This window comes from Nycticebus coucang, chromosome 19 (genome assembly GCF_027406575.1).
Source record: "Nycticebus coucang isolate mNycCou1 chromosome 19, mNycCou1.pri, whole genome shotgun sequence".
NCBI classification, from domain to species: domain Eukaryota; kingdom Metazoa; phylum Chordata; class Mammalia; order Primates; family Lorisidae; genus Nycticebus; species Nycticebus coucang.
In genome coordinates this window covers 9,221,231-9,234,295 of record NC_069798.1, presented here as the reverse complement: position 1 = coordinate 9,234,295, position 13,065 = coordinate 9,221,231, and the positions used below count along the sequence as shown (strand labels likewise).

General features: G+C 45.2%; 1 protein-coding gene across 2 annotated transcripts; it reads left to right on the top strand.

The window, feature by feature from the left end:
* Positions 1–232: 232 nt before the first annotated feature.
* TGIF1 (TGFB induced factor homeobox 1) lies at positions 233–8,605 on the top strand. 2 transcript variants are annotated; one of them, XM_053571707.1, is made up of 3 exons: positions 233–559; positions 6,533–6,759; positions 7,550–8,605. In XM_053571707.1, the coding sequence occupies exons 1-3, from the start codon at positions 544–546 to the stop codon at positions 8,123–8,125; spliced, it is 819 nt and encodes a 272-aa protein (XP_053427682.1). In that variant the 5' UTR covers positions 233–543; the 3' UTR covers positions 8,126–8,605. The 2 variants fall into 2 exon arrangements, with proteins under 2 accessions (XP_053427682.1, XP_053427683.1); XM_053571708.1 differs by lacking the exon at positions 233–559 and adding an exon at positions 574–2,911.
* The last annotated feature ends 4,460 nt before the right edge of the window (positions 8,606–13,065 follow it).

Sequence of the window (13,065 nt, the reverse complement as noted above, 5' to 3'; positions counted from 1 at the left end):
GATGCGGGCGCTAAAAACGCAGGCAGGAAGGATCGCGTTTCTGGACTCGGCTGCCCCCCAAGCCCGCGCCGCCCCCGCGAGGAACGGGTGACAGCGGCCGCCGCTTCAGTCCAGTCCTCGCGGGCTGGAAGGTGCGGGGGAGGGGCGAGGAGCGGCGGGGCGGGGGGGCGGGCGGGCGGCTGGGGGCGGAGGCAGGACCTCCTGTACCTTCCCTCCCCGCCTCTCTCACTCTGACAGCGCGGAGGTGCGCCGAGCAGGAGCGGGGAACAAAGGAGCGGAGAGGGGAGGGGAGAGAGTTGGGGAGGGAGAACCCCCGGCCGGCTGCCAGAAGATCCCGGCTGGAGGAAGCCCGAGTGTCACTTGAATTCCACCCAAGGAGCGGGCGCGTGGGATCTGAGTGCCTTGTTTAGCAATAACGGCTGGAGCACGTCCTACAAGTTACGGGAGAGTCGACCGGGAAGGAGGCGATCGCTCGTCCGGTGTCCCTGCTACTGGCCCCTGGAGACTCCCAGCACTGCCTCGCGCTGGGAGGGGAGATCCAGAATGAAAAGCAAGAAAGGTAAGGCGGCCGCAGGCGGTGCACGCCGGGGCCGCCAGTCCCAGGAAACGTGCTGGCCGCGCGGCGCAGGGTTCGCAGCTACAGTGACTTGCTGCACTTTTTCCGCCCAAGGGCTCTCGGGCTGGAGCCGCAGTAGTTCTCTTTGTTGAGGCTGAGTCTGAAATGGCAGTGGCTGTTTTCCTTCTAGACACAACACCAGGGGCTTGTGTGGGGAGCGAGGCTCTCCACGCTGCTGGCGCGTTGTCAAGAAACACGCTCAGCGCCTTGTTTGTGCTCCTCCAAGTTTCATTGTCTCTGCGACACCCCACGCTCGGCCCCGCCGCCGCGTGGCTTCTCGCTCCTTCTCGAGGGCGGGGGAGTGGGGTTTGGATCGGGGGCATCCCGCGTCTCGCTTTTCCGGGTGGGGACCGCGGGCGATCCCGACTGCCAAGCTGCTGCGCCTTTGTCTGAAAGTTGGGCTGGGAGGGGGGCGGGGAGCGGCCCCCGCCCGCCCGGGACACTCTTCTTTGGGGATATGGTGTTTTCACAATCGAAGGAATGTGATTCTAGACCCCCTATCACCCTCGAGTGGAAACAGTTTTGGAAAGCCAGACCTTAAAAAATTCTCAATCTCTAATAAAAGTTTTCCCAGGATGAATTTGGGGCAAGAGGAAGAGTTAGGACACAGGGCCAGCAGCTGAAAGCGGCGTGCAGTTAAAGTGTGTCCAACTGTGACAAGCAAGCTTGGTTGTAAGTGGAAAGAGCGAGGCTGTCATTGTTTCTACGAGGCGTCCTGGAAGGTTTACAACTAAAACTAGCCGTCAGTCTGGTTTAAAAACAAAATACACGGAAGGAAAAAAAAAATAACCACACACAGCATCCCGAAAGGTCAAAGAATGTGAAGTCCCTTTTGAAGTAAACTTCTGAGTCCCAGACTGGGAGGTCCCCCGAGTGTTCCATCGTGGAGTGGAGTTGGCTTTTCTGTTCTGATTTACGTGGAGTGGTTCAAAACAGAAGTTAATCGCCCGGGGAAGCGGGGCGGCGCGACTGCGCATGCCCGAGCTGCCTGGCCTCCGTAACTCCACATTCTTTCAGACCCCGCGGCAACCAAGCTTCCTACCCAGGGGTGCGCTTCCCACCGAGGGGTGCGCTCCGGGCGGCCGCACGCCTGGCGGGGCTTCTCCAGCTGCCTTGCTACGTTCCACGTGCTTCCGTGGGAGGTTGTGAGACGCGGGACTTCTCTCTTCCCGCAGGCTTTCCCAGCGAGAGTGAAATCAAATGTGCAAACCCGGGTCACTCGGTAGTAGTTGGTAGTGGAACTACCCGCAGACCCCTCCCCGTGGGATTTGTAACTTGGCTCGGGGACAACACGCGCGGGGAGCGTCTGGGGCGGCTCTCGAAAGCCGTGAGGGACTTCGGAAGGTCTGACAGGCAGGTCTACACCCTCACTGGGAGGCGTGCTCTCTGTTCCGGTGGGGGCTCATTGGTGTTGGAGTTCAGTGGGGTGGGGTGGTTCTGTTTTTGAAGAGATTCTGCTGCGCCAAAGGCACTGGCTTCTCCCGCGGATGGCCTTCCCCCATTGTTCAGGCCCTGCCGGGGGCGTCTCTGATCTCCCTCTCCGGCCCGCCCCTCCGTGTCTACTTCTCCCAGGTACCCCAACATCCCAGGGATCTTTCGGGTACAGCGCCCCTAGGCCACTCCTACCCACGCCGCGCCGGCTCTCCCGGGTACCCCCTATCACTCCATCTCCAGCCTGCTTCGCCCTTCTCCCAGCTCCCCAGCCGAGGACAGAGGCTGGGACCTGCTACCCCCATGGCATCGGTGGGAACCTCTGTGGTCCCCAGAGCTAGATGTGCAGGGTCCTGCCACTCAGCGCCGACTCATGGAACAATGAAAGGTGACGTGTTGGGAGAGGAAACTTTGCGACTGGTTCAGAGCTCGCGTGGAGGATCCGAGCCTGCTGGGATTACCCGGGTTTCTTTGCCTTTTTAGGTTTCCCAGGCTGAGTCGTCTGGGGGCGGGCAGGCCCCTGAGAATGGGACTTGCGGCCTCACTGCTAGTTTCTTGTGCCCAGAGCCACGGAGGGCCCCCGGCCGAGCTAACGAGAGCAGGGCGCGGGCGCGTCTCTGCTGGTGCTGGGGAACTCGCCAGAACAAAAGCTACTTGCTTTGCTCCTCCCTCTCCCCGCAATCCACCCCCCTCCGGGTCTAAAACTACCTGGGAGTTGGGAGAGCCTTCCTTGTTGGCTCTGGAAGGGCTCTCGGAGAAGTTGGTCCCGCGTATCGTCTGCCTTATAAAAAAGTCTGTAAAAGTTTTTTCAACATTTCCTTAAAACGACAGCACTTTCAACTCGATTATACGGCTTCGGGTTTGGTAAGACTAGTTTGTGAGCGTTGTGCGTACTCTTTAATAAAAAGTTGAGAAAGCAAAAAAGAAAATCTAAAATGGCTTAAAATCAAGCAGAAAGAAGGTTCCCAGGGGAAACCCCATGAGTTTCTGTTTCTGCCTTTAGATTGCTTTACGCAGGGGGCCACCAAGCGAACTTTAGACTTAGGGACCTAAGTGTTAAGTTTGATTGCTGTTGTCTCTCCCGAGAGATACTGTGATCAGGAAGCTTGTTAGGTTTGTTTTTTCCCAAGTTTTCCTTCCGTCTTCTTATTTCTAGATTCTTTTCTAGTCTCGTCTAGATTTTAAAAATCCAACTCCACATCCACTCACTCTGTTCCCTCATCCCCCATCTTGGTGTCACAGAGCTATTCAGAAAAAAAGTGCAGAAACAAGATCGCTTCCTAGTGCTGCGGGATCCTCGGGCCATCTTGTGGCTTTCCAAACGGCATTTCCCTGTGTTTGGAGCGAGAAAAAGCAACTTGGGATCCGATCCCCATCCTCCCCCCACATTTTTTAAAGTGTAATCAAAGCAAGACATTTGGAAACAAGTCTCAACTGGGAAACTTTTCAAAAGCTCTGTTACAATAGGAAATGAGTAACGAGGAAAAAAGTCTTTGTTTTTCCAAGTTGAGCCACAGTCAGAAGGGAGAGTTTTCAGGAGGACAACGGTCCTGACAGCAGCAAACGTGGTTTTTACTGCCGTGAAATATCAGCTGGGGGAGCCAAGGAACTGGAGTCTTACCTTCCTGTTACTTCAGCTTTTGTTCACATATTGAAAATATTTGTTACGAGGTTCAGAGGTCTGCATTCTTTTATTTAAATGAACTGAGAACAGAGTTAAAGTCGCGCTGCAGTTTGGGGTTGCTTAACTGAAACCTGCTTTTGTGTGTCACTAACCTATTCTCAAAGACCAAGGCTTCTTGTTAGACTAGGCAAGCAGATCAAAGGGCAGGCTTCAGGGGTTTTTTGTTTGTTTGTTTCAAACCGTTTGTTATTACCAACTTATAGTTGGGTATTCACTGTTCAATGAACAAATTTTCACACTTTTTCTAGATTAAAAAAAAAGAGTGGGGGAGGGGATAATAGCCTTGAGAAGAATCTGGTTTTCAGGTTGGAGCATTTAAACAAATTGCTTTATTCAATTTTGCTTTAGTAATTCAATTAATTTGACATATTTTAAAAGTTAGATTGTCTTTAATTATCAAAGCCCATGTGAAACAGGAACTCTATAATTTCTTACTTTTTTTTATCAATAGTTGTTCACTCCCATTTCAATATGGGTTTTGAAAGTTTCTCATCTTCTCAATAGTGAAATTAGTTTCAGTTTTAAATGTACCCTTTTAAAAACCCTTAGCAAACATTAAATCTTCAGGGAAGGGAAACTTCAAATACATGGCAGTTAAAATTTAGGATTCTTTTGTGGTTTATTTGTGGCGGTTTGTTAAGCCTTGAGCTAAAGTGAATTTGCAAGGTCATCCTCCTCTTTGTTAGAACTTGCTGGATTTTTTTCTTTGGAGGGTTCTCCCTTTTCTGCAGGAACACCCTCCAGCACCTTCTGCCCCCTGCAGTTTGAAACTAAAAATGTGTCACTCAGAAGTTAGTCAATTAAAAGAGTGGGGTTTTTCCGTTTCTTAATTTGTTAAAAATGCATTGAATGTTGTGTGAGGAATATCCTGTTTTTACTTCCTGTTAAAGTAAACTGGCTCAATTAAGGTAGAATCCTATTTACAACCAAAATTATATATTACGGGGGTGGGGGGAAGTACTCAAAGCTAAAAATGCATACCTTTACATTTTTAAATTTGTTATTTTAGTTAATTTCCCTAATATAGAAATTGCGTATTTTCAAGTATGCTGTGGTTTGCGATTCATTTATAAATTTCAGATTCTAGATTGTCCTCAAAAAAAGAGAATGTATTTCTTTAGTCGTTTTAAGTTGCCTGTTCTTGTTTTAAAAGGTGGAGTTAAGAGCATTTTCTATTTTTTTTTTTTTTTTTTAGATTCAAAATCATGTTTAAAATATCTGTAAAGGCCAGGTCTGAATGTTTCTTAAACTCAGTGTCTGTGATTTAAATATTCTCTATGGTTTGTGAATTCTTAAAATTTCTGGCAGGATTAGAGTACTTACACTTAAAAGAGCTTCCTTTGGAGGTTGCATATTCTGTTTTCTTTGTCATGTAATAATTTAAGACCCAGCTCTGCTTATTGATATGTAGTGTTATCTAGGTTAAACTGGGCAGTTGAACTTTATGGAAAATTTTAAATGTGTTCTGTACTGGGCATTTTTTCACCTTACTAAAGTATTAGTAGTAGAAAAACATTTTTGTGTGATTGCTTCAGTGGTTGTATTTAATAAAAAATGATTAAGACTATTCATTAAGAGTAGATGTCTAGGGGTGGCGCCTGTGGCTCAGTGAGTAGGGCGCCGGTCCCATATACCGAGGGTGGCTGGTTTGAACCCCGCCCCAGCCAAACTGCGACAAAAAAATAGCCGGGCATTGTGGCCAGCACCTGTAGTCCCAGCTACTCAGAGGCTGAGGCAAGGGAATTGCCTAAACCCAGGAGTTGGAGGTTGCTGTGAGCTGTGACGCCATGACTCTCTACTGGGTAAAAGTGAGACTCTTGTCTCTAAAAAATAAAAATAAATTATAAAAAATTCCTCTTGATTAAAAATAATAATAATAAAAAATAAAAGTAGGTGTCTAAGCTGGGCATGGTGGCTCATGACTGTAATCCTAGCACTCTGGGAGGCCTATGTAGGCGGATCGCCTTAGCTCACCAGTTCAAGACCAGCCTGAGCTAGAGCGAGACAAATAGTAGCCTGGTGGGTGCCTATAGTCCTAGCTACTTGGGAGGCTAAGGCAAAAGAATCAATCACTTGAGCCCAAGAGTTTGAGGTTGCTGTGAGTTAGGATGCTACAGCACTCTACTGAGGGTGACAAAGTAAAACTCTGTGTCTCAAAAAATGAAAATAAAAGTAGATGTATATGGTAATGAGTAAGAATTGACCATGGAATTAGCAGGAAATTTTTAACATGTATTTTACCTTAAGAATACCAACTGGGTTAAGTACAACAAATAATTCTCCTTCCTTATTTCAGCAGGAAAAACGTGTGAATCCTCCCTTTTATTTCAAACTTTCAGGGGAGGAAGAACAGCGTTTCAAATGTGCATGAGGTTACTGGTGAGATTGCTTTTCCTAGTTAGCAGTGACCTTAAAGAGAAGGTTGTCATACACATTCCAGCTGCCACAGTACTCTTCCTGTTTCCAATGTGGCAAGTTACTCACTTTGGGTGCAATTTATCTCCTGCAGTAGATCAGACAAAAGACTTTTCTGAGCATCATTCAGAAGGAATGTGAGAAGTTCAATCCTAGAGGAAAGTGGCTAAGAAAAGACATCTGACACTTGGTTGAGAATCTGCGTGGCGCTAGTCCAATTACTCTTGAGGCCTTACACTCTAGTGATTCAGGATGGAATACACTGGCCAGCCCTCAGTATTTCTCTTAGTAGTTGAGAAAACACAGTTACACTGAATGGTCAGAATAAATGAACTCTGCAATGGTTGCTTAAAGGTGATTGACAGCTGGCCTTTGTCCTTTCCTAGGTGTCGTCGCAGCGTCCGGCAGTGAGACTGAGGATGAGGACAGCATGGACATTCCCCTGGACCTTTCTTCTTCAGCTGGTTCAGGCAAGAGAAGGAGACGGGGCAACCTGCCCAAGGAGTCCGTTCAGATCCTCCGGGATTGGCTCTATGAGCACCGATACAATGCCTATCCCTCGGAGCAGGAGAAAGCCTTGCTGTCCCAGCAAACACACCTGTCCACACTACAGGTAAGGAGAGCGAGAGCATGAGGTTTTTGCTCATGTTTTTATTTTTCCAAGTCACTTCATAACATTCCTTTGTGTCAAGTCATTAAGCTCTCCACTCAAAAACAAGGCATATTCTTTCTCTTCATGGTAAACTTCATAGTGCTAAAGGCTAATAACTGGCTATTTAGAGAACACAGAAACACTTGACAGTCATCTGTCAAGGAGCATTTCCTTTAATGCCTAAAAGAGCCTTCCTTTATGCAACAAGCACTAAAAGGAAGTTAAACCTTATTCTATTGCCCAGGAAACTGGTTTGATATTTAAACAAGGACAGACTTCAGTGAGTTAATTCATATTATGTCTATTGACTTAGTCATTTGAACTGGGGAAAATCAGTTACTGAGAGGAGTGGCCCTTTTCGTATGGCAAAGGTTTTCCTGTAGTTGATTAACGTAAATGCTGGACCAGTAGGTAATGGTTTAAAGCAGGAAGAGTTAAAAGGTAAACTTCTCCCTCCCTGAAATCCCTAAAATCAGTTTCAGATATTTGAGATTGTATAGTTTTTCTTACTCCTGAAAAGGTTTAAAGATACCAAAGAGGAAAAGGAAAAGGAAATTTGTCTTAAAAGAGGAGGAGATTTAAGGGGCAGCTCTCTTGCTTGGTGGGCCCAAATACCTTGAGCTAATTTTGTAAGTCCAGATAAGCCTCCTTTTCTTTCATGCTTTCTTTCCTACAAAGAGACAGATCAGTTCTCCGACCCTGTTGACTGAGTGAATGAGGAAAGTGTTAAAGCATTCCGATATGATTTCAGGTCTGTAACTGGTTCATCAACGCCCGCCGCAGGCTCCTCCCGGACATGCTGAGAAAGGATGGCAAAGATCCAAATCAGTTCACCATTTCCCGCCGTGGGGCCAAGATTTCTGAAACTAGCTCTATGGAGTCAGTAATGGGCATCAAAAACTTCATGCCGGCTCTAGAAGAGACCCCATTTCATTCCTGTGCAGCTGGGCCAAACCCACCCCTTGGGAGGCCACTGTCTCCTAAGCCGGCGTCCCCAGGATCAATTTTGGCTCGACCATCAGTCATCTGCCATACCACTGTGACTGCATTGAAAGATGTCCCTTTCTCTCTCTGCCAGTCGGTTGGCGTGGGACAAAACACAGATATCCAGCAGATAGCAGCCAGCAACTTTACAGACACCTCTCTCACGTACCCTGAGGACATGTGTAAGTCTGGACCAGGTACAAACACGCAGAGTGGTCTTTTCAACACTCCTCCCCCTACTCCACCTGACCTCAACCAGGATTTTAGTGGATTTCAGCTTCTAGTGGACGTTGCACTCAAACGGGCTGCAGAGATGGAGCTTCAGGCAAAACTTACGGCTTAACCCTTTTCCAAGCCAAACAGTTCTCAGAAATGTCATGATTGCCGGGGTGATGGCAAGAGATGAATTGCATTATTTTATATATTTTTTTATTAATATTTGCACATGGGATTGCTAAAGTGAAGCTTCCTGTTACTGAGATGTCTTCAATGGAATACAGTCATTCCAAGAACTATAAACTCAAAGCTACTGTAGAAACAAAGGGTTTTCTTTTTTAAATGTTTCTTGGTAGATTATTCATAATGTGAGATGGTTCCCAATATCATGTGATTTTTTTTTTTTTCCCCTTTCCCCTGTTTTGTTGGTGTTTTTTCAGACTGTGCAATACTTAGAGAACCTTAGAGAGCATCTTCTCATTCCCATGTGGAACAGGATGCCCACATACTGTCTAATTAATACAGTTCCAATTGTTTTTTTCAAACAAGTTTGAATCTAGTTGATTGATACCTTTTTTCATGACATAATAAAGTATTTTCTTTAAAAGTTATTGTAATGCAGAGTATTTTGTTGAAGGAGGTGCTTCTTAAAAATAAGTAAGAATAAGGTTAGTACTCCGGTCAGCAGGAAGTTGGGGGTAGGGTAAAGCGTGATTTTAGGGGGTTGTCACCAGCTCTTTGAAGACCTGTGGATAATAAGCCAGTGTTTGTAAACAGGATGTGTGATGTTTACTGTTGATAGGAGGCATAGCAGGCCCTTAAATCTTTACTTAAAACTGTAGGACAAGTTGAAATGAATCATTTCATCAGTGTTTCTTTGAAACCTTTCATCTTTTTTTAGCTAGTCACTGAATGCCTGGGTGATCTGACCTGCATTTTTTTTTTTTTTTAATTTATTTTTGAGAGAGTCTCACTCTGTTGCCCTGGGTAGAGTGCCTTGGTGTCATAGCTCACAGCATCCTCAAACTCTTGGGCATGAGCAATTCTCCTGCCTCAGCCTCCCAAGTAGCTGGGACTACAGGCACCCACCACAATACCTGTCTAATTTTTCTGTTGTTCTTTTTTTTGTTTGTTGACAGAGTTTCTCTGTGTTGCCCTTGATAGAGTGCTGTGACATCACAGCTCACAGCAACCTTTAACTCCTGGGCTTAAGCAATTCTCTTGCCTCAGTCTCCCAAGTGGCTGAGACTACAGGCACCCCCCACAATGCCTGGATATTTTTGTTGTTGTTGCAGTTGTCATTGTTGTTTAGCAGGCCCGGGCTGGGTTCGAACCCGCCAGCCTCGATGTATGTGGCTGTCACCCTAACAACTGAGCTACGGGTGCCGAGCCTAATTTTTCTGTTTTTAGTAAAAATGGAGTCTTGCTCTTGTTGAGGCTGGTCTCGAACTCCTGAGTTTAAGCAATCCACCCCCAGAGTACTAGGGTTACAGGTGTGAGCCAATACATCTGGCCTGTCCTGCATATTTTAAAACAAATGGCTGTGTTGAAAAGAAAAGACTTGAACAAGCCTCTGGTAATGGCTTATGTTTTCAGAAGTCAGAATCATCCCAAGTGGTCTCTTAGCACTGCCTCTCTTCCACATTACCCTTTAAAATAAACTTTGTGCAGTGGTACAGTTAGGGAAGGCCTTTACATTCACATATAGGATTGTATGTGTAAAGAATTTGCTTTTTAAAGCATCTTAAAACTTACGCGGAAACAATGAAATAAACAGTAGAGTTCTGCCTGTGGGGGGAATATTAAGGTTATCACAGGTAAACATGTTTATTCCAAGGTCACGGTATGTTAAAAAATGGGTGCTGTGTATACGTGGAGTTGGTTGGGCTAGACAATTACTTCCAAAGCCCACATGGCCGGAAAGCAATTGGTGAAGCTCTTTTTGCTTATATGGTTGAGTGGATTTGTCACATGCCACAAAACCATTCTGTAGTCCTGCTTAGTGTGAGGTTTCTTTGTTGTTACAGTCATGTTCTTTCCAGCCCTGCCCCAGCTTTGACTTGTCTCACATAGTTTGAGGGAGCAGGAGCATCAGAGCTTCAGTATTGCTTAAAGAATGTAGAAAAGTTCTCTCAGGGCGGCGCCTGTGGCTCACTCAGTAAGGCGCCAGCCCCATATACCGAGGGTGGCGGGTTCAAACCCGGCCCCGGCCGAACTGCAACCAAAAAATAGCCGGTTGTTGTGGCAGGCGCCTGTAGTCCCAGCTACTCGGGAGGCTGAGGCAGGAGAATCGCTTAAGCCCGGGAGTTGGAGGTTGCTGTGAGCTGTGTGAGGCCACGGCACTCTGCCGAGGGCCATAAAGTGAGACTCTGTCTCTACAAAAAAAAAAAAAATTCTCTCAAATTCGAGTCTGTGTAATTTTTTTTTTTTGAGACAGAGTCTCATTTTGTTGCCCTCAGTAGAGTGCCATGGCATCGTATCTCACAGCAACCTCAAACTCTTGGGCTCGAGTGATTATCATGCTTCAGCCTCCCCAGTAGCTGGGACTACAGGCACCTGCCACAATGCCAGGCTATTTTTAGAGACTAGGTCCCAAGTCTTGCTCAGGCTGGTCTCCAACCCCTGAGCTCAGGCAATCCACCCACCTCGGCCTCCCAGAGTGCTAGGATTACAGGTGCGAGCCACCTTGCCCAGCCAAATCTGTGTAATTTTGAAACCCTATTTTGGAAAATCTCTACTATAGAAAGCTAAACTCAAAAGACTTTCTTGTAGGAGAAAGAGAAAAACTGATAGTGACAACTAAGAGGTGAGGCAAAGTTGCAGTGCCCTAGCCTGGGGGGGGCAAGTGGAACGGGCATATCAGGAGAGAATGGTCTGGCCCCAGCTCAGAGGGTCACAGAAAAAAATAAACCAAAAAAGAAATACAAATGAAGTAAATAAAAGAAACAAAATAAACATTAATGAAAATGAAGGCTGAGTGTGGTAGCTCATGCCTTAATCCCAGCATTTGGGGATGCCACAGCAGGAAGATCACTGAAGGCCAGGAGTTCGAGACCAGCCTGGGTGACATAGTGAGCCACATGTTTCTATAGAAAAATAGAAAAATCATGGTGGTGTGTGCCTGTACTCCCAGCTACTAGAAAGGCTGAGGGGGATCACTTGAATCTTAAGAGTTCAGGGTAGCAGAGCTGTGATTGGACCACTGAACTCCAGCCTGGGTGACAGAGAAAGAACCTATCTAAAAAAAAAAAAAAAAAAGGAAAAAGAAGAAATAGAAAAGAAAATGAAGGGCAATGCCTGTGACTCAGTGAGTAGGGTGCTGGCCCCATATACCGAGAGTGGTGGGTTCGAACCCAGCTCCAGCCAAACTGCAACAAAAAAAAATAGCCAGGCATTGTGGGGTCACCTGTAGTCCCAGGTGCTCGGGAGGTTAAGGCAAGAGAATCGCCTAAGCCCGTGAGCTGTGACACCATAGCACTCTACTAAGAGCAATAAAGCAAGACTATCTAAAAAAAAGAAAAGAAAATGAAAATTTTTGCTTTGGTATAGATAAGGGAAACCAACAAATCCTGGGAACTTCCTGTTAAGGTGTTTCATCACTAACATCAGACGGGGAGAAATGGAGCTGTATGAGTTATTTTTTATTTATTTTTTTGCAGTTTTTGGCTGAGGCCAGGATTGAACCCACCACCTCTGGTATGTGGGGTCGGCGCCCTACTCCTTTGCGCAACAGGTGCCACCCTGAGCTGTATGAGTTATTAAAAAGAAAAACAACTCAAGGGTCAATGAAACCCAACAGTGAGAAGAAAAAGTCACCCTGCTTTGCCTAGGCTTTATTTAATTTTTCCCTTATTGAGTTTTTATAGATCTTAGTTGATAATAGTTGATCTATAATAAATGAACTCATTACTTAAAAACAGGTAAATGTAATTGAAAAGGTTAAATGTAAAAAGCTATTCATCAGAGCCAAACAGAAATGATTTTGATGCTTACAGTTTACAGGGTAGTTTATTTTCATGTGTTCACTTTTAACCTACTTGTGTTTTTATGTTAAATTTCATTTCATGCAACATATAGCTGGGTCTTGCTTTTTTTTTATCTAGTCTAACCATTTCTGCCTTTCATTTAGTTTGTCAATTTACATTTACTATAATTATTAATATGTTTGAACTAAGTTTCCCATTTGGTTTTTTCCTCTTTCCCAGCCTTCTTTCGAGTTAGTTGAATATTTTTTAGTATTTTGATTTAATTTTTCTACTGGCTTATAAACTATACCTTGTCTGTACTATTTTTTTAATAGCTTTAGGGATTGCAATATATATCTTTCATTTACTATAATCTATTTTGCATTGATATTGTACAAGTTCATATAACATATAGGACCTTGCGACAGTCTAGTTTCATCTACTTTCTCTTCTTTATTTTTCACGTATATAACAGCTACATACGTGATAAAGCCAACAGTACAGGACTATAATTTTTGCTTAAAACAAGCATGTGTCATTTAGATGATTAAGAGAAAAAAGAACGTCCATGCCGTGGTACAAGGTGTAATTGTCGCTCCCTGCAGCCTCAAACTCCTGAGTAGCTAGGACCACAAGCATGGGCCACCATGCCTGTCCTGTCCATGATTTTATTTTTGCCAAATACTTAACTATTTCCAGTGTTCTTCCTTCCTTCCTGTAGATCTGACTGACATATTGTATTACTTCTCTTCAGCTTGAAGGATTTCTTTGAAATTGGTAAGCCAGGCCTGCTGGTGACAAACCTTAGTTTTTGCTCATTGAAAATGACCTTATTTCACTTTCATCTTTGAAGGACAGATTTCACTGATGCAGAATTCTGGTTGACAGCTCTTTTTTCTTATAGCACTTCAAAACTCTCTGGGCCCCCATGGCTTCTGATGAGACATCAGCTGCTGTCTGTATCATCATTCTTTTGTCTATAATGTCGTTTCCTCTGGCTGCTTTAGTTTTGAATTTCAGCAGTTTTGACCATGATGTGCCCAGCAATGATTTTCTTTGTATTTATCCTGCTGGAGGTTCATTGAGCGTCTTGGGTCTGTAA